The sequence below is a fragment of the Staurois parvus genome, unplaced genomic scaffold (genome assembly GCF_062004578.1).
Source record: "Staurois parvus isolate SC_StPar_1 unplaced genomic scaffold, SC_StPar_1.0 ptg000613l, whole genome shotgun sequence".
Classification (NCBI taxonomy): Eukaryota; Metazoa; Chordata; class Amphibia; order Anura; family Ranidae; genus Staurois; species Staurois parvus.
Window position 1 is genome coordinate 2,131,898 of NW_028318409.1, and position 22,288 is coordinate 2,154,185.

General features: G+C 39.8%; 1 protein-coding gene across 3 annotated transcripts in view; it reads left to right on the forward strand.

The window, feature by feature from the left end:
• Positions 1-22,288, forward strand: part of DOP1A (DOP1 leucine zipper like protein A) — a 119,388-nt gene that overhangs the window by 59,972 nt on the left and 37,128 nt on the right. For 2 of the 3 annotated variants that reach the window (XM_089693097.1, XM_089693098.1), the window contains exons 9-15: positions 2,865-2,973; positions 3,514-3,634; positions 6,483-6,602; positions 11,102-11,213; positions 14,113-14,142; positions 17,050-17,283; positions 18,758-19,379. In XM_089693097.1, coding sequence (XP_089549223.1) covers positions 2,865-2,973; positions 3,514-3,634; positions 6,483-6,602; positions 11,102-11,213; positions 14,113-14,142; positions 17,050-17,283; positions 18,758-19,379 — 1,348 coding nt within the window. The remainder of the gene's footprint in view (positions 1-2,864; positions 2,974-3,513; positions 3,635-6,482; positions 6,603-11,101; positions 11,214-14,112; positions 14,143-17,049; positions 17,284-18,757; positions 19,380-22,288) is intronic. The other variant, XM_089693099.1, reaches the window with a different exon arrangement.

Consider the following 22,288-nt stretch of genomic DNA (forward strand, 5'->3'; position numbering starts at 1 on the left):
GCTGAGAATCGTCCAGCTTATTACTGTTATAATATTACTGCACTTAGTCTGGCGCACCTCTCTCTTTCTTTTATCAAGTACCTCTGTGCATGCCTTTCTATTGTACAAAAAGAAGCAGTGCTTCTTCAAATGTATTTGCATTGTGCTTCTATAAAATCAGTTCCATTAAGAATGATCTCTTTTATATGCATGGGGAAAATAAATAACAAGAAATATTACAGTTTGCCATTAGTGGAACTATGAAAACATTGTAGTGTGCTTTCATTCACAAAATGATCTTCCTCTGATGAAATGTTACCAGTTATTTTCATTCCTGAGCTCAGAGGAGAACATTTTCACACTGATACATTGTATGCTTTTCACTTTCTGGCCAGTGCAGAGTTCCTCTAATGCAGGCCATAGACGGGTTGAAAATCGGCCGTTTTTGTTTAAAAAAAAATTAAAAATCGGTCGTTCGATCAGGCGCCGTTACCACCAACGGTAAAAAAATCGTCCGATTTTCGTATCGTCTATGGCCGGCATTTAACCCCATAATTACTTCTGTCCCTTGCAGAGACAGGGGAGCAATACATAAGTATATTAAGAAGAATAAAAGAAGTAGAAGAAGAATTCCAGTCCACTATTATATTTTATATGAAAAGTCTTGCGTTTGCAACAATGTATCCATTTCGGATACAGATGTTTTTATTTGGATTCAAATGGATACATTTGTTGCAACCGCAAGACTTTTCATATAAAATATAATAGTGGACTGGAATTCTTATTCTTCTTATTCTTTTTCTTATTCTTCTTCTTTTCTTCTTCTTCTTCTTGCAGGTCACAGCTCATGCGCAGATTTTTTAACGGGAAAATGATCGGCCGATTTGCCCATCATTGCTGGGAAAATCGGCCGATTGTCAAAATCGGCCACAAATTTTCCAACATGTCCGATAAAAAAAAAATGTGCCAAAACCCCGAAAAACGGACGACCAATTAACCCAATAATGGTGCAAAAATCGGCCGATTTTTTTTTTTGGCCAAAAAATCCACTACTTTATTGTCCTTTATTTTTCATGGAATTGTTTCTGTCTTCTACACATCCTCTGTGAGCTCCCATGCCTCTCATTTCCCCCTCACTTCTGTTTGTTTGGAATGAAAAAATGTACATTAGTTGCGATCAGAGGAAATCTTCCAGTGGGGACATATTTGCCCTTGACAGGCATTTGAGAGGGAATTTGCCTCACATTGGAAATGTTTCCTCTCACTTCCTGTTGAGTCTACAGGATAGGAAATGAAGAGAAATATTTCTAAGGAGGCACAGATGGTTAAAAAAAAACAGCAGTATTAACCCAACCCTGCTCTATCCACAATTTAAAAAAAAAATTGGCTTTAGATATACTTAATGAAAAAGGAAAACAAAACTTGGCAGAAAGGAAGTTTTATTGCATAAGCTGACAGTTAATTAGAAGTCAATGTAAATAGTTTGACTTTGTTTTATTTTTTTATTCTAATTGTGGTTTTTTCAATTTGAACTTCAGACAGATATAAAAAAACAGATGCTTTTAAATGTAATTTAGATGCAATTTAAGTATCATCCTTGATAGCAGCCTCTTGCAGTCCCTGTACAGCAGAGCTCAGAGTGGGGAGGAGCAGCACAAGAAGCTAATCAGTTCTGCAGCACAGGTAGCATGCTGATTGATAAAAGATGAGCTCTTCATCCTGTTGCACCTCTTTTCACTATCCAACATGCTTGGAGTGTAAAGAAGACATGAAAGTGTTAGTGAACTGTAGTAAGATCTCCTGTCCTGCCAGAGAGGACTGTGCTGTGTAGCAGAGCTGTGTTAACCTCAGGACTGTATTGACAGAAATATACATTCTTTGACAGGTAAAACAACTCACATATATGTATTTCATCTGTGTGTCTAGCTGATGGCCTGGAGTTCAATTTATAAGAAAGATGGAACAAGCACATCAGTTAACAAATTCAGCAGGTAACCAGAGATACCTGCACGTAGCTCCAGCTGTACTATAATGGGGGCCTGGGAGCCCTAAACCCAGGATGATCTGATATGCAAGCTTTAAAGGCAGCTCCTGGCCCTACCTTCCATGAAGTCAAAATCTAGCTGACCCATCTATGAAATCCCTGCACTGGCTTCCACTCGCCCAACGAATAAAATTCAAAATACTAACAACAACTTACAAAGGCATCTACAACTCTGCCCCCAGCTACATCACCAACCTGGTCTCAAAATATCAACCAAACCACTCTCTTCGATCCTCCCAAGAACTTCTGCTCTGTAGTCCCCGTGTCTCCTCCTCCCATGCTCACCTCCAGGACTTCTCCCGAGCTTCTCCCATCCTATGGATCTCCCTACCCCAATCTGTCCGGCTGTCTCCTAATCTATCCACCTTTAGATGATCCCTGAAAACTTTTCTCTTTAAAGAAGCCTATCCTGCTTCTAACTAGTAAACTGACATTTATTTCCTCCATCAGCTCATCCCCCCACAGCTATTACCTTTTTGTATCACTCAACCCTTCCTCCTAGATTGTAAGCTCTAAAGAGCAGGGCCCTCTGTTTCCTCTTGTACCAAGTTGTATTGTAACTGTAATGTCTACCTTAATTTTGTAAAGTGCTTCGCAAACTGTTGGCGCTATATAAATACTGTATAATAATAATAATACTATGAAATGAAATATGAGTATCTGATGTAGAGGTGACTTTAGAGAAGAGTTGTGACTGCAAGCAGGCACCTCTGATTACAGCCTGATAACTTTCATACCAGTACATGTACACTGGTAAGACTGTTGAACTTTTCCTCTATAACATGTAACTGATATTAGCTGTGTAAATGTGTACACAATATTGTTTTATTTTTCATTCTAGGCTATGGTGGGAATTTTGCAAGGAAAAGAAACGAGCAGAGAAAACTCACTAATGCAAGATTTAAAACCATTCCGGATCCTAATAAGTCTATTGGATAAACCTGAACTTGGTATTTCCCTTCTGTTTTATATAACCACATACTATGGCTGCTCTGAGTTTTAATAGTGCCAGACTAAGAGTGCCCATACAGTATTTGGAGTGTGTGCCAGGAATATACAGCAACCATGGCCATTGGAATTCTAATATTAAATAGCTAAAATGGTACAAATTATACAATCATTCCTATTGTTCACATGGTGGTCTTTCGGATTTGGCCTTCGGCCAATCAGCAGATAATGTAGAAATGTTGAATGGCAGAATATACCACATGTTTTATTTGGATTTTTTTCCTTTCCTTCTTCCAGAAGTTAGTTTGTTTCTTTTAGCAGTGAACGTAGCTCAAGTTTATGGAACCATTTTTTGGTGTATGGAAAATATTGTTTAAACACAGGCAGGTAGCTAATGACCTTTGGATAACTGATTCTGCATTGTTTCACTTCTACTAGTGGTCTCCTTTTATCTGATCAATGTTGCAGATTTATATATCTTAAGTGATGTATTTGTTCCTGTCAAGCTGATTATTTATGTAGTTATGTATGTACTTTGTCAGGTCCTGCAATTCTGGAAGATGTGTTAATAGAAGTATTCAGAACGTTGTACACCCAGTGCAAAGCAGAATTAGATCTTCAGGCACAGGCACCTTTTAGTAAGGACCCTGCACAGCTAAGTAGGTAGGTTATATTATTCTTTTTTCGAAATCAGTTTCCTAATTGATTTGCAGAAAATGTATCTCTACATGGCAGCAGGGATAAACTGGCAATTATTTAGATGACTCAGGCTTGGTTCTCACCTGAGCATAGCGGAAACTTGCGGTTTTTGTGTGTTTTTCAAGCATTTCCGCTAGTTATGCATAGGGCAGCCCATTCATCTGAATGGGCTGTTCTAAGTGCGACAAACACCCCAAAGCAACTCCAAAACCCTTTTTGGAGCAGAGCATGGCATGTTTTTTCACTGTGCCTTTTTTCACATTTGTAGTACATTTGCAGTATGGCAAAACATGCATCTGTTACCCGTGTCTGCAGCTCGTTTCCAAGACACACAGCAAAAGGCACGTTTTCTATGCTCTTTGTTGCACTTTTCATAAAATCCAAGTGTGAATGGAGCCTTCGAGATAACGCCAGTATAACATTGTGACATGACATTCCTTCTTTCATCCAGCTTCCATCTTGAACTATTGCATATTCCTCTTATATTTTGGGCATATTTAAACCAACCATTTACATGCTGCTCTCAACACCTACACTTTATTATCTTCTCTTTGCACTTCATATACTGCCAAGCCTGCTTGCTTTGAATACAGATGGTATTAAGTGTAAATCAGAATGTTTTTTTTCTATATTCCATTTTGCTGTTTGATTGGTACACACAGTAAATGGTTACCTGGTCATGGCCTTTAATGATGCCATTGTATTAGAATTAATGTGGTTCTGAACTAAAAAAAATACCGATTTGTTAAGTTCTAGGAAATATTTCGAAGTGTTAATTGTGCCCCTGAAAAAAAATACCTTTTGTCCTAATTGTTCTACTGAATCATAGCAGTACACTTTCTGGTATATGAGAATGCTTAAGTACTCCTGTGCCTACAGCCCTATAGCTTATATCTGCATTGTGAGATCTAAGGCACTGCTGCCTCTAACTGCTTCTTTCACAAGAATCAGGGTGAGATTTGGTGGTGTAACTACTGTTCTGCTTACTGTTCTCCTTGCTGGAGGCTCTGACATGAAAAAGAAAAGCCTTGCCTCTACCAAGATGGCCACCTACAGTGTAGTACAAGTTGTGTCTGGAATGGGGAATAGATCAGCTGCAGGGAGAGAACAGAAAATACTGGTGACTAGTTGTTTATCCTCTGCCTGACTCTTTTGGGCACAGCTTGTGGAGTTCAGTTCCTTTTTAATTCCCTAAATACACCATATTGTCAAAAATATTGGGACACCTACCTTTAAACGTACATGAACTTTAATGGCATCCCAGTCTTAGTCCGTAGGGTTCAATATTGAGTTGGCCCCGCCCTTTGCAGCTATAACAGCCTCAACTCTTCTGGGTGGGCTGTCCACAAGGTTTAGGGGAGTGTCTATGGGAATGTTTGACCATTCTCCCAGAAGTGCATTTGTGAGGTCAGGCACTGATGTCGGACGAGAAGGCCTAGCTCGCAGTCTCCACTCTAATTCATCCCAAAGGTGTTCTATCGGGTTGAGGTCAAGTCCAACCCCTGAAAAACAGCCACACACCATAATCTCCCCTCCACCAAACTTTGCACTTGGCAGAATGCAGTCAGGTAAGTACCGTTCTCCTGGCAACTACCAAACCCAGACACGTCCATCGGATTGCCAAGAAAGCGTGGTTCATCACTCCAGAGAACATGTCTCCACTGCTGTAGAGTCCAGTGGTGGCGTGCTTTACACCACGGCATCAGACGCTTTGCATTGCACTTGGTGATATAAGGCTTGGATGCAGCTGCTCTGCCATGGAAACCCATTCCATAAAGCTCTCTGTGCACTGTTGTTCTAATCTGAAGGCCACATGAAGTTTGGAGATCTTTAGCTATTGACTCTGCATACAGTTGGGGACTTCTGTGCACTGTGCACTTCAGCATGCTCTGACCCTGCTCTGTCATTTTACATGGCGTACCATTTCATGGCTGAGTTGCTGTTGTTCTCAGTTGCTTCCACTTTGTTTTAATACTACTAACAGTTGACTGTGGAATATTTAGTAGCAATGAAATTTCACGGATGGACTTATTACACAGGTGGCAACCTATCACGGTACTACGCTTGAATTCACTGAGCTCCTGAGAGCAACCCATTCTTTCTCAAATGTTTTGTAGATGCAGTCTGCATGCCTAGGTGCTTGATTTTATACACCTGTGGCCATGGAGGTGATTGGAACACCTGAATCCAATGATTTGGAGGGCTGTCCCAATACTTTTGGCAATATAGTTTTTGTTTGATCACCAGGTACTCTATGCTTAAAAGGAGTTGAGAGCACATGTGCTGTGCGCAGATTGTATTGTCCACTACTATCTGGAAAGTTAAATTCTTATCTATGGTGAGACCTTGCCACCTTAAATGTTTTTCAGATATAATGATTGCATTTTGGCATTTTGCATGTTATTTACCTTATTTACTGTGTTGTCTGCATCTTTATCATATAGCAAATTTCTGCTAAAATTGTACATTAAAGCACATAGGATAAACAGCAGTTTTTGAAGGTCATAAATACACAGATACACAGAAGCCAGTAGGAAATCATTTTCGCCTTGTAGACAACTGCCTATCTCTCTCAGTGTATTGTGGTTAAGACCGCATTGCATTGACACAATCAGATCCTTTTTATATGTACATTTTCGTGGGTACATCTTGTCTAAGAGCTGAATATTAGGGACTGTTATTACATATTCCTTTACCTGTTTTATACATTCCTAACTATTTTCTCCTCCTTTTGCCCTTCTGTGCCAATTCCTTTTGGGCATTTAATTTGAGACTTAAAATGATGACAGTGCCTTTTATTTGTTTGTTACAGTAAATTACGGGAAAACAAAAGGACTGCGGAGCTCATTAAAACAGCCAACCTTTTGTTTAACTCTTTTGAGCCTTATTACATGTGGGATTACATTGCACGCTGGTTTGAAGAATGCTGCAGGTAGGCACAAGTGCATTTTATTGAGTAAAAACCTGCCACTTCATTTGGATTTTTATTTAATACCACTCAAGCTGTACAAATGATTTATTACAACCGAAGTATGTTTTGTCCTTCAGGCAGTAAGTGTTTATTAACAAAGCAGTGACAAATCTCCTCTGATTCAGCTGAGATGAGGTCTGCATATTATTGAGATTTTCAGTTGTTTCCCCCCAAGCTTTTGTTCACACTAAATGCTAAAATATATTTAGAAGGTGCTTAAATGATATGGATCCGTTTGGCTTTTTAACAGGTTTATTTTTTTACTGCCTCCGAGCAAATATAAGTTTTATTTTCTTCTTAAAGCGGTATTAAACCCAAAAACAAAACTGTAATATAATGCAGGTTATCAATCATTAGCTGGGTGGCTGCAATCATCTTCTTTTTTAGGCATTTTTCCCTTTATCCCTCTATTTTACCTGGTGATCCAGCAAGTAATTCCACTTCCTGTCTTAGGGTGTCAGCATTCTGGATGAAATAGTAAAGTAGACACCTTTGGTCTGCAGCATTGTCAGTCTGGGGAGAGGGTGTTAGAATAACAGATTCAAGCTGGCCATAGATAGATCGAATCTCAGCCAGACCCTGTTAAACCGGCTGAGATTCAGTCTATCGATTGACTTGGATACCACCAGGCTGTCGGATTTTTTTTTATGTGATTACTGCCAGCGGCTATAGCCGCTAGCAGTAATCACTTTGTTCTGCCAGCAGGGAAGTCCCTCCGCCGGCAGAACACTTTGGCTCTGCAGAAGACATTTCCTCATCAACACTGACCGTGTTGATGGGGAAGCGTGTGATTTTCTTTCCCGCAATGTGATAACAGCAAGCATTTTTTTTTCCTTTTGGGATAAAAGTTTATTATAAATGTATAAAAGCTGATCATGGTAAGCACCTCCTGTCAGTAGTAAATGCTTTGTTTCAGCACTTAAGGGTTTAGTATTGCTTCAAAGTAGACTATGTGAACCACTCATTTTATCCTTTCCTTTCTGCCTTATTGTATATATAGTTTGTTCCAGTCTGTGAAGTACTTACCAACCCTGAAGAAAATGCTGCTTTCCTCAGTGTCTGGTGATGTGACTGATGGTGAAAGTTAATGCCAGCACTGGGCAATGTGGTTTTAGCTAAAGGGGCTTTTGAGCGTAAAGTATAACTAAAGGCAAAACTTTTTTTTGGTTTGTTTTTGGATAGAGTGGAAAGGGATTAGAACACCTGTCAGTTTCTATTGCTGTCTGTACCCCCCGTTAAGGAGATTCACCCTATCTGTTGGTCCTATTTACCATTATTTTTTGAAAGTGAAAGTAAAAGAAAAACCCAAATTTTGGGTTGTCCCCAGAAAAGTAATAGAGTGGCTATCTTCCAATGGGGACACTAGTTCTGGTGACCTGGGGGTCCCCAAGGAATTCCCTTATTTTGCAGGGATTTTCTCTAATTTTTTGTTTGGCTATGGGACAGATAGTAAAGGGAAATCTCGGAAATGGGACACAGGTGCCAAAAAAATATACCCAGGGGTTATAATCCTCCTTTACTCTATCCAAAATGAAAAAAAAAGTTTTGCCTATAGTTCTACTTTAACATTCAGGGTTCATTCACATATGCAGTAACCGGTGTGTTTTTTTTTTTTCTTGCACCCAATCAATACAGGCCACTATGGTTTTTAATGTGGCTGTTTCACTTCACAATGTTGTGTACATGTGCATTACAATATGTTGCATTAAAATACAACCTGTCACCTTTTAATGCAATACAAATGGGAGCGCAATGTAATGCAACTGAAAGTAAAGATTTAAAAAACATATTATTAGTATTTTGACACTTCCAGGAACTTCACAACAGACGGTATGAAAATGTATACCCACATGCATAAAAACGTAATGCAATGAACATGAAAATGTATATTAAATGCACATTAATGATGTGGTGCAGTGTTTTTCTGTGCAGTGTGGTGTGAAAGGTCCCTAAGGTAGAGCTCAACTCTGACACCTCCCTTCAGCTGAAGTCATGTGAACAAATGCTGGAATATGTCTGGCATTCAGCCACTTGACCAACCACTATGAGTTGCTTAGACCTGTGTCTATAGTGCACCATAGACTACCTGATTGTTTTCTTAACCTGTGAAAACCACAAATATCACTTGAAGAGCATGTGAAGTCTACAGATATGTTTTATCTTTGTTGAGTTGTGTAAAAGGAGCAGAGTTTGCTCTCCCCACCATTCAGGTGCTGCTACAGCTTTCACTTCCAGGGCATTTTTTGAATTGATGTAGTCGGCCCCTGTATATTACAATTCAAATTAATGAAGTGTACCAACGTTGTCTAAATGGCAGGGAGAGGAAGATTTCTATGCAGTATTTCCTTTGAAGGACACATGGGGGTTACAGTGCCTTGAAAAAGTATTTATACCCCTTGAAATTTTCCAAATTTTTTCATGTTACAGACAAAAACGTAAATGTATTTTATTGGGATTTTATGTGATAGACCAACACAAAGTGGCACATAATTGTGAAGTGGAAGGAAAATGATAGATGGTTTTAACATTTTTTACAAATAAATATCTGAAAAGTGTGGCGTGCATTTGTATTCAGCCCCCTCTAATCTGATACCCCTAACTAAAATCTAGTGGAACCAATTGCGTTCAAAAGTCACCTAATTGGTAAATAGAGCACCTGTGTGTAATTTAATCTCAGTATACATACAGCTGTTCTGTGAAGCCTTCCAAGGTTTATTAGTGAACAAACAGGATCATGAAGGCCAAGGAACACACCAGACAGGTCAGGGATAAAGTTGTGGAGAAGTTTAAAGCAGGGTTAGGTTATAAAAAAAATATCCCAGGCTTTGAACATCTCACAGAGCATCATCCAAAAATGGAAAGACTATGGCACAACTGCAGACCTACCAAGACATGGCTGTCCACACAAACTGCCAGGCTGGGCAAGGAGAGAATTCATCAAAGAAGCAGCCAAGAGGCCCATGGTAACTCTGGAGGAGCTGCAGAGATTCACAGCTCAGGTGGGAGAATTTGTCCACAGGACAACTATTAGTCGTGCACTTCACAAATCTGGCCTTTATGTTACAGTGGCAAGAAGAAAGCCATTGTTGAAAGAAAGCCATAAGAAGTCCAGTTTTCAGTTTGTGAGAAACCCTGTAGGGGACACAGCAAACGTGTGGAAGAAGGTGCTCTGGTCAGATAAACCAAAATTTAACTTTTTGGCCTAAAAGCAAAACGCTGTGTGTGGTGGAAATATAACACTGCACATCACCCTGAACACACTATCCCCACTGTGAAACATGGTGGTGGCAGCATCATGTTGTGGGTATGCTTTTCTTAAGCAGGGACAGGGAAGCTGGTCAGAGTTGATGGGAAGATGGATGGAGCCAAATACAAGGCAATCTTAGAAGAAAACCTGTTAGAATCTTCAAAAGACTTGAAACTGGGACGGAGGTTCACCTTTCAGCAGGACAACGATCCTAAACATACAGCCAGAGCTACAATGGAATGGTTTTGATCAAAACATATTCATGTGTTAAAATGGCCCAGTCAATGTCCAGACCTAAATCCAAATGAGAATCTGTTGCAAGACTTGAAAATTGCTGTTCACAGACATCCAATCTGACAGAGCTTGAGCTATTTTGCAGAGGAATGGGCAAAAATTTCACTCTAAATGTGCAAAGCTGGTAGAGACATCCCCAAAAAGACTTGCAGCTGTAATTGCAGCAAAAGGTGGTTCTATAAAGTATTGACTCGGGGGCTGAACACAAATGCATGCCAAACATTTCAGATATTTATTTGTAAAGCATTTTGAATACTATTTATCATTTTCCTCCCACTTCACAATTATGTGCCACTTTGTGTTGGTCTATCACATCAAATCCCAATAAAATACATTTACGTTTTTGGTTGTAACATGACAAAATGTGGAAAATTTCAAGGGGTATGAATACTTTTTCAAGGCACTGTAAGTGAGTTAACTGGCTTCCTGGTGGGGAAAGCCTCCCTGCTGGAAGAATACAATAGCACAGTGGGGGTGATTCTGCCATCTACTCCAATGTGTGGATAGGGGAATCTGATCCTTTTTTTTTTTTTGTTCGATCTGCTGGTTGAATGAAAAAAAAAAAAATGATTAATGTATGGGCTGCTTTACTAGTGTAAAAGTCGCCTGGAAAGTCGATATCTGTTGCTGAACAGGAACCAGCCCCACTGAGCATAGGAAAATAAAAATGCAGTGGACATTGCTTACATGATATCTTCATTTTTAACAAACTGCCCATTTTGGGCCAACATGGCTGAATGACAGTAGATTTGTATATATTGCTGAGCTCAGGAATGAACAGGCATTTATTATAAATGCACAGCTGGTTAGTTTTAGATTAGACTTTTCATATTCTAGAACTCATAATGCATGTAAACATGTTTAGGTTAATATACAGTATATATGTTCTTTACCGCTCATTGTGGTGATCTTTATCTAGGCGGACACTGCACGCCAGGCTCCAGTCTCCTAATGACAGCAGTACTCCACCAGAGTTACCACTCATCAACTTCTGCTTACTAGTAGATTTCTTGCTGGACATTGTGTCTTTGGTAAGAACCCCTGTAAATATATCAAATGTTTTGATGATTTGGTGTAACTCATGTAAAATTATAATTTACCAAATGGATGTTTCTACTAGACCAGTTTTGGATTTTTACTCAAAACAAATGTGTTTACAGTGTGATTTATTTTAATTGATTTGATTTTATGGGCATAGCGTTTTTTTTTTAGGGATCTGAACACAGATGCATTGTAATCTTTGGGGACAATGCACGCAGCTGTGTAAAGATCCACAATGCAGTGATGCATTCAGAGCCAAAAAAAATAGAAAATGTTATATATGTATACATTTGGGTGTGGTAATGTATGTGCATGTGTGCGTATAAGCAGGTATATGACTATATATGCATAGATTGCAACAGGATGGGAGTGCTAATGGCTGCATGCTTATGCTAGGTCCCTGATTCACTAGACCAGTGATCACCAAACTGTGGCCCAGGGGTCGAATGTGGCCCTTTTGCTTGCTTTTATCTGGCCCTTGGGGTACTATTTTATTCACTGTCACCAATGAACGGCACAGTTCCTCCCAATGACACCAATAATGGTGCACAATTCCTACCAATGACATCAACAATCATGCACTTTTCCTACCAATGACATCAATGATGATGTCAGCGATGAGGGATTGTTTACTTCCACTGATGCTGGGCATTTTCTACTCCCGATGGCCACAGTCCAGCTCCCCAAAAGTGTGCAGGTAAGTAAAATGGCTCTTCATTTTGAAAGTTTAGAGACCCCTGCACTAGACCATAATACCTCAAATGGAATTGTAGCCCTGGATCCTAGACCCTTAGGCACATAGGAAAATTTTTGTCTTCCTTTGGACACCTTTGCTCTGGGGGAGGAAAACGCAGCTGAAAAAACATGCCTAAAGCTGTGTTTTGCATGTGTGTTAAGATGTGTTTATATGTGCATGGTGTTAATGCATTCTATTAGGCAGAATATTTATTCTGGCTATTCGAATATATTAACACACATATGTGCTAGCATTTATGTGTGTTTGGCTTTTTCCACCCAAACGCTCTTCTCCTGAACTGTGGTGTGTTTTTTTTTTTCTGCCTCTAAATGCCTGTAAATGCCTATGTGTGCACGGACACATAGGCTAACATAACAAGTGTGTTTAGCGGCACTGAAAAAAAGTCAAGCACCTGTAAAAGCGGAGTTTTTGATGTCCTGTGTGCATGAGGCCATAAAATCAAGTCTGCAGTGGCAGCTTCCATATTGCAGTCTTCGGGGGTTCATTTTCATTTAAATCTCCAGGATTGTTTGAAATGGTGAGTAAAAGGCTAAATAATTGCAGCCTAGGCCAGGATTTCATATGGGGGGGGATAAATAAAAGTCTTCTTGAAAAAGATCCATCAGTGAGTGCTCAGATTCAGTAAAATTCAGGAAATAGATGCTCTTATACTGCTCTCGTTACTTAGTAAGCTGCTGACCTGGAATAAATGTGCGCCATGGAAAGTCGCACTGTTGAGACTTCACGGGCTGCATGCTTTGTTTTAAATCAGTGACTCTCTAGATTCAGTCTTTCTCAACCTTTTCAACACAGAGGAACCCTTGACATAACTTTCCGGTGTCAGGGAGCCCCAGCTAAAAATGACTTTATCTCCAATTCATGATACATTAGTGTGATAGTCAGAGGTAAGAATGCTCCTTACACTTGTGGTCATTGGGAAGAATTACCCCCTTACAGATTGCTAAAAAGATCAATGGTGTCATTGGGAACTTACCTGAGAGGTAAAAATTGCTTATTGCTAAAGGAACCCCTGGCAACCTCTGGAGGATCCCTAAGGTTGAACCCGGAACCCTGGTATAGAAACCCTGCTCTAGTTAGTGAAGCCATGATCCTAATTGCTTTCCTGGATACTGCAGCTTTATATACCTTATAAGCAGTGTCCGCTCCTATTTTTCTATCATTGCAGGCTTCTTTACCATGACTATAGATTTTAAATCATTTATATATTCTTAGCAAGCAGTAAATTGGGTGTAAAACAAGCTCCCATTGACCTCTGTAGTTGAAGGCACTGTGAAGCAATTTAACCTCAAAGATCACAGCAGAGACTTTAAAATCAGGTTACAATTAGATTCTGAACAGCTTACAGCAATGTATGTGTTTACAGTAGAAGGCTTGCAGGCTGCTAAGTCTTTTGCAAGAAGGAGCAAGGGGAGATAAGCTATGATTTCAGTGTTTCTGCTGTATTCTGAGGATGAATTGTTCCACACATTTTTTCAGCTACAGAGGTCAGTAATGACTTGTTTTAATGCTCCTTCAATATTCACGTCCACAACCAGGCCACAGTTTCAATATAAAGCAGCTCCAACGGATGAATTGAGCACCCCCATGCATCTCAATAGATTGGTAGATCTGTGTTGGCAAACTCACCGTTTTCTTCTGAGTAATATTTGATATAGGTGCAGATGAGTTAGGGTCGTGAATCATTCTTACTTTCTTTGGTCATGTCCTGCAGCTTGACAACTGTACTAATGCTAGCTGTGTACACTTAGTCAGCCCATAGACCTCTTCTGGATAGACCTTTCCTTCCAAAGACCCCACCATCCCTCTATAATATCATACCCCAAGGTTCTATAAATCCTTTCACAAACAAATTGCAGCCTATTGTTAACCTCCAAATTTTCCATAGACCAGTAAACTTTATGTAGGTCAGTAAATATCCACATTTCAAAATTGTACTTAACACATCTTTGGCACTCAGCAAAAACTGCCATAGATCTGAAATTAATAAAGTGTTTTTTTTTTATTTGTTGTAGAAAATAAATCATTTTTATAATCTGTCCTGAAGTTTTCTTGTGAATTGCTGAATGCACTGTACTATATAACCGCTCACTCTATTTTTTCCATTCTTTAAATCTTTGCTTTCCTTTCCCAAGCCTACTAGAAGTATGAGAGTGATTTGTCAGGTACTGTATGACAGCTTGTTTTTCCTTGCCTTCAGACTTATGCTTACACCAACACATCCGTGTATTTGTGCCCTTCACCACACAGCGGGGGGGAGATGTAATATTTACTCAAAGGATTTCCTGTCAGTTTCTGTGCAGCTCTTTTAGCTTCTCTAAGAAGCTGCTTTGTGTTGTACTTTCTTCTATTGCTAAGGAATATATATATTTATCACTCCCGAATTTCAGGTACCCATATACTATTGGATGGAGTTTTAATTATTTTGGCTGTTCACTCATAGCTGGTAAAAACCTGAATGTTTTGATGTTTGCACTGAAAAATCAAAAAAGCAGTAAAAATATTTTTTACTATGATACTAATTACTATGATCATACTGACGGGCATTGTTAGCTTACAACCACATCTACCATGGTTTCCCTGAGGATAAAAATTGTAATTCCTGACAAATTGTGCAGAGATTGGCATAGTTTCCCTGATTTAGCTCCTGTTTCCCTGCTTGGTACAAAGCTACTCTTCTAATATGGATTAAAGTATATGTGAACCCTCCCCTTGTAAAACAACCCATTCAGTGTAAAATAGAAATGAAAGGCAACACATTTGTTTATAAAAAAACATTAGAAATGCATTTTTCCACATTTTTGTGATCACATGCCCTTTGTACTCAGCTGCATATGTAGCTCAGAGAGCTAGGGAAGGAGAAACAGCAGGGCACTGGTCTTCCCAGTGAATGGCTGTGCAGGGAAAGGGGAGGGGGTGTTAGCACAATTCTGATCATTGGAGGAAAGCAGACTGAGTTCTCAGCACAGCCAGAAAACTGACCCCACTGTGCTGTCATGTCTAGTGTAGTCAGTTGTTAAAAGAAAATAGAGGGCCTGGCAGGAACACCAGGGATTTCACATAAAGGAAACAATACAAAGAGAACAGGATACTTTTGCATACAAGTACATGGTACAGTAGGCACATATCAGGAATATGAAATGTTAGCTTTACATATTCTTTAACCCCTGGTGGGCACTGCGTTTATCTGCATTAGGTATGTGGGGATTCTCTCCTCTGTTCTTTTGAGTCTTCACACCAAATGTGTCCTAATTGGATCTCGTGCTAGAATGTAATCCTATTTATTCCTCTTCTTCTATAAAAATGTGCCAATTATTGCTAAAGTTGGAGTATAATTTGTTGATTAGTTTCTCCTACGATGCAATTATTTGTGGGATAACAGATATAGGCAAATGTGCAATTTTTTAGAACATTCATCATTGTGACTTTTTTGGGGCGTAGTGGGAAGAAAGGGGAGGGGGGGGACCAGACCAGTGTAGGAATATTTTTTTTTTCAGGTTCCTTCCTGAATAGCCACTATGTCAGACAAATAGTAGCTGCATATATTCATACTTTTGTCATTTCATGTTATACTTTTATACTTTGAACTGATACAAATATTCGGGGGGGTTCTGTTTGTTTTTGTTGCAAGCAACCATAACTAATACTACAGCGATGGCTATATTATATCAAAAGTTCCCATCCTACCTTCTTTGTTTTCTATATGTGTATTGCAGCTTGTGATAGTCATGTAAATATTGAAGAATAGGCAGATGCCATATAATTTGCTTGATGAATTGCTACAATGTTTGCTTTTGACTGATTACTTTTGTAAATGCCAAAAATATACTTTGCTTTGTTCATTGGTGCCAACCAGCAAGGGGAAGGTTAAAGCTGAAATCCAAGGTTAAACAAATATTCTTTGAATACAAGAGAAATGTACTGTATTTTCTAACTTGAATCTTGGTGCCCTTTGTGTAAATCTCCTCCTCTGATATGTGTGGAATCCTCAAGGAAACAATTCTTGTAATTCTTGTAATTAAGACCAGTTACTTCTGCTCTCTCCTTGTGCAGGGTGACTGGTCTTGTATACACCCCTTTTCTGTAGGGCAGGCAGTCTGTAGTGGGACAACTGGTAAGCCCCTCCAATAGCTTTACTGTCTTAGCAGGCTGTATACTACATTTACAAGGTAATACCTGGATTTGTAAAGTAATTTGGTACACACAAGGTAGCTTTAAATCCTTTGTGGCTATTGAGGAACATATTTAAAGGAAAGTAGTTGTGCCAGGATTTGTGTAACTTAAAAGTATTACCTAAGAAATGGACTTTAAAAGTGTGCCTTTGCCTATACCGCAGACCAGGGGCGGACTGACAACTCATGGGGCCCCTGGGCAATAGGGGATCATGGGGCCCCTGTCCTTGTCCAAACTCAAAAAAGCCTATGAAAAAGGTACCAGGGGCATCTCATGGGGCCCCCTACTGACCCCAGGCCTTCGGGCAGTGCCCGAGTTTCCAAATGGTCAGTCCGCCCCTGCCGCAGACATAGATTTATACTGATGGAATCCTGCTGTACACCCCTTATATGTAAGACGTGTCTTTCTGGCGATGTTGCATCAAAGAGACAGTTGTTAATTTCTCTGATAACCTGATAAAGTATTTTTTTTAATTTGCAACCTCTCCTAAAGCAGCTTATAGAGTATCCATGGGTGGAAGGGTGGAAAATTGCTCAGTGTCTACCAGTCAGTGCTAATAGGGGAATCCCTTTCGCAGCACTATTGTGTTCTGCCAGTGGGATGCTCTCCCTTCCAGCAGAACGCAGCGATCACTGCTGGTGGCTATACCCACCAGCAGTGATCGCATGAAAAAAATCAGACAGGTTGGTTGTACTGAAGCTGATTGTTAGATCAAATTCTGTACAACCAATCCTACCAATAGATGGATCGCATCTCGTCCGGTCCCTACTGAACTGGCCAAGTTTCATTCCATCTATGGCCGGCTTAAGAGGCTTCTTTTCTTTTAGCACGGTACAAATGAATGAAATGTAGTGTAGCCATGGTCTGTGTAAATAACCATCCAATTTCTCTTTGTGTAGGAGACATATATTGAAATACAGACAGAGCATTTGCCTCAGCTGCTCCTCCGAATGATCTCTGCACTAACCAGTCATCTTCAAACTCTGGATCTGAAGGAACTGACTGATTCGCTTAGACTTTGCTCAAAAATTCTAAGCAAGGTCCAGCCTCCTCTCTTGTCTGCAGGCCCAGGAGGTACTGTCCAACTCCCTGTTGGACCAAATTGCTCCAGTAAAGAGAAGGAGGACAGAAAGGTAATACTTTAGGTGACCCATTATAGTGTTTTGTGAAAAATTACTTCCATCTAGTGCTTCTTAGAATTTGCCTAGATATTTTTCCCATCCATGGCAAACCTCCAACAGTCAGAGCAAGTTAGAGTTTTACATTAATGTGTTACTAAACCCACAAAAGTAAAATCGGTCTGTATATGCAGTAAAGCATGCTTGTTATACTCACTGTGGAACCTAAGGGGTTAATCCTCTGCATTTTGTAAAAAGGCTGTTTGATCCTGTCTTCTCTGCCCCTCCTCTTGTTGAAATGACCACCTGATACAGGCTGAATCCATAGTCACATGCACATGCTCAGTCTGGTGTGTATTGATAGTTTTTTTTTTTTTCTTGGGAGAGTGCATGTGATCAGCACAGGGCCAATCAGCACTGTAAATACAACAACAAACACTTTACTCCTGCGCTAGGAAAGGACTCAGTAGACCCAATAGGAATGTTCTGGAATTTTCTGGAATATGCACTGCTTGCTGCCCTCAACAGACCGGGGTGGTCCGAATACACTGGATACAAATGGAGAAACAGAAAAAGGGCGCACCGACCTAGTGCATTATCATTTAAAATAATTTATTAAACAAACAAAAATAGGTATCATACTCACAATGGACATAATAACACAGGCATGGGGAACAAAATGTATGCCAATCAGCACTGTCCAGACAGAGGGTTAGAGGTTTCACATCCTCCTAGAGCAGAAATAAAACTCCTCCTACAAGCTTTAACCAGTGCTCTGCTAAAGTCACAAGACTGTTATATACTTCTGATGAGAAAAGGTATTTAGCAGTTTATATTTACTAAAATAATTGCATTTCCATGTTGTGTGTACTGTGGGAGACCAGATATAGTGAATGCAGGGTCTGGGGTTTAGTATCACTTTAAAGTGGAACTTTACCCCCCCCCCCCCCCCATGTAATAATAAAAAAAATTGTGAACATCAGGATTTTTAATGCAGAATAAATATGCTATGTCTCTTCTGCATTAAAAGGTACTTACCTGCCTATCCACACTGTACACTAAGGAATGCAGGGTTGACTAGTTTACAGTGCATGCGTGGGAGTGACGTCATCGAGGCTGCAGATGTCATCGGTCGACACGAGTTCCGGAACATTGCAGCGCAGGAGAGAAGGTAAGTATAGTTCCACTTTAAGGCTGCTGGTCAAAAAGTGCAGATCTGTCTGATACCTGGCAAATGTGTCAAGCATCCCTTTTGCTGCACAACATTATCGGTATTGCAGCACCAATACTTTTTGCTTTAAGTTTAGATTTTGTAAATCAGATGGAGGATGGGAATAAGTAACTTCCTCCCTAGTCTCCCTAGTGTTTTCTGGAAAACTCAAAACAAGTTGAAGTTAGGAAGCATTGGGAATTTTTTTAAATCAGAATTGTATTTGTGCTGTTTGTTTTCCAATGTTGGTTATTTACTGACCTTGTGTTTACTTCTCAGCTGTCTCCAGTCACTCCTGAAAATCCTGGAGATGTCTTTGAAGATGGCGAGAATCCCCCAAGCAGTCGCTCATCTGAAAGTGGCTTTACAGAGTTTGTGCAGTACCAAGCTGATAAAACTGATGACATTGATAGGGCTCTGAGTGATGGGCAGGGTGTAGCTGGTCTCCCCTTGGGTAGCACTTCTTCAGAAACTGAAACCGCATCCACTGTTGGGTCTGAGGAGACAGTGGTACAGCACTCTTCCAAATGTCCACAGGGAGCCACTCCACGTTGTATAAAGGGAACACAAAAAACTGCAATGCAATGCTGCTTGGAATATTTTCAGCAGTTCCTTACAAGACTTATCACTCTCTATATTATCCCCAAGAGCCCAACATCCCAAAATGCTGCTACAGACCTTCAAGAAGAACCCATTGGAGCTCATACAGACAGTGCTAAATGGGAGATGCCCACTTCAGAAAATGGTAAAGAAAACAAAACCATCAAACCAATTTCGCCAAAAGAATACCGTCCTGCCTTCATTGCTGCATGTCAGCTGTTCCTTGAATGTTCCAGTTTCCCAGTTTACATTGCAGAGGGCAGCCATCCTTCAGACATTCATTCAGAGAAGGTGGATGGAGGTAAGATGCTTCAGTGAGCAAACTATGAAACACGTACTGTATATCTACATTCTCAGAGTTCTACGTTTTACATTTATCACAAACCTGGATATGTACTTATTTAATTTTGCTTGTGTACATTGGTTTCATATGCAGTACTGTTCGCCATCTCCACAGTAGCTCTGATAGGGCTTCTCTTCGAAATCCAACTAACACAGAAAAAAACTAGAATCAACTCCAGTAAAGCTTGCCTAAAGGGAGGGTATAGTTAAAAAAAAAAAAAAAAAAAAAAAAGAAAGTTATGCACTTGAATTTTTTAGTCAAGTATTGTATGGACCCTAATATTGGCAAAAGTACTTAACAGCTCTCCCAGTGAAGGCACTGTTCAATGCAAAATATTTTGCAGGGTTTCAGTGAGAAGAGAGCATAATCTTGAAACAGAAGGCTAAAGCTGGCTGTTTTCTTCGAATGAATGAACAAATTTCTAACTATATGTGGTTTCAGTTCAGTAAAGCCTATTCTTTACAAAATTCATTGTTAAAAGTAAACTAAATTTTTAAGACCTTTTGAACAATATTTGCCAAGTTATTGAATGCACAGAATTTTTGTACAAATATAATCATGTGCGTTCGTTAGAATATTTGCTAGTTTATGGCCAGCTGAAAGTTGTAGTAAACTCTGCATTTTGATTTTTACCTATAGGTAAGGTTATAATGCATGTACTTGTAGGTATAACAAAGCTTACCTGTAGGTTAAATGACTATCCCCTAAATGTGCACAGAGATATTCGATGGTTGGCAGAAGGTGACGTTACCGTTGCATGCGCTCTGAAGGAACAGCATACCTGTTCCATTCCATCAGAGATCTGTCCGTGGCCGTGACTCCCACACACATGCGTGGGAGTGACATCATTGAGGCTCGGCCATTCAAGCAGCTGCAGCCTGCATACCCGAAAGAAAAACTGGATGAAGATGGAAGCCTCTGCAGCTGTGACAGCATGCAACTGGAGGGCTTTGTTTCAAAGTAAGTCTTTTATAATGTGCTAGTATGCAATGCATACTAGCACGTTATGCCTTTATCTTGCAGGCAGATTTTTTTGTTTTTGTTGTTTTTTTGGTGTTTTTTTCAATGTTTACTGCGTCTTTAAGGGTATTGTCACCCCTTTGAAAGTAATTCACTGAGATTGAACGTTTTCTTGGATGACCTCTTCTTTGCCACTTGCGGAAATGTATACCATTGTCATGCACTGTATGATGGAAAACAGGTCTTCTTGGGGTATGATGGAATCCTGTTCTATTTTCTTGTGCAAGGTTTTAGCATCATTTGAAATGTACACATTGTATAATCTACAACTAGACTGGATAGTACATTTCAGTAAAGTCTTACTCTTCTAGGCTTCCAGGAGATGTATAGCACATGACTGCTACCATTAAATCCAGTGGTACACAAATACACCCTGTTCCAAATTATTATGCAAATGATATTTTTCTGATTTACCTAAATAATTGATGTAAATAACAGTCAGCATAATTCTCATGTTATCAACTATTAAGAGTACAATTCAAATTTGATTGAACAAACCTCCTAATGATAACAGTATTTTTGTTAAACATAAAAAACTTACAATGCACTGTTCCAAATTATTACGCACAGTAAGTTTCAAAACACTTTATATGTTGTAAAGAACTGAAAATTGTCATTTGTTGTGTTTGTAGCATATTTACTGAAATAAAAAGCTATTTCAATCACACTTTTAACAACATTTTAACTTTTTAAACATTTTAACAGGTCACGTTACATTGTAACATAGGACCCCTTATTTGATAGCAGCTTCACAAGTCTTGCATCCATTGAACTTGTGAGTTTTTGGACAGTTTCTGTTTGAATTTGTTTGCAAGATGTCAGAATAGCCTCCCAGAGCTGTTGTTTGGATGTAAACTGCCTCCCACCCTCATAGATCTTTTGCTTGAGGATGCTCCAAAGGTTCTCAATAGGATTGAGGTCAGGGGAGGATGGAGGCCACACCATGACTTTCTCTCCTTTTATCCCCAGAGCAGCCATTGATGCAGAGGTATTCTTTGCAGCATGAGATGGTGCATTATCATGCATGAAGATGATTTTATTACGGAAAGCATAGTTCTGCCTTCTGTACCAGGGAAGAAAGTGGTCAGTCATAAACTCCACATACTTTGCAGAGGTCATCTTTACACCTTCGGGGACCCTAAAGGGGTCAACCAGCTCTGTTCCCATGATTCTGGCCCAAAACATGACTCCACCACCGCCTTGCTGACATCACAGCCTTGTTGGAACAGGGTGGCTGTCCACCAACCATCCACTACTCCATCCATCTGGACCATCCAGGGTTGCACGACACTCATCAGTGAACAGGACTGTTTGAAAATTAGTCTTCATGTATTTTTCTGCCCATTGCAGCCGTTTCTGCTTGTGAGCATTGGTTAGTGGTGGCCGAATAGAAGGTTTATGCACAGTTGCAAGACTCTGGAGGACTCTACACCTTGATGTCCGTGGGACTCTAGAGGCACCAGCAGCTTCAAATATTTGTTTGCTGCTATGTAATGGTATTTTAGCAGCTGCTGTCTTGATCCGATGCATGGATCTGGCAGAAATCTTCTTCAATGTGCCTTTATCTGCACAAACCTGTCTGTGCTCTGAATCAGCCACAAATCTCTTAATAGTGCGATGATCACGCTTAAGTTTTCGTGAAATATCTAATGTTTTCATACCTCGTCCAAGGCATTGAACTATTTCACTCTTTTCGGCAGCAGAGAGATCCTTTTTCTTTCCCATATTGCTTGAAAATGGTGCTCTGCTTAATAATGTGGAACACCCTCCTTTAGTAGTTTTTCCTTAAATTGGGCTCACCTGCCAATCTAATTATCACAGGTGTCCGATATTGTTTTCAGTGATCA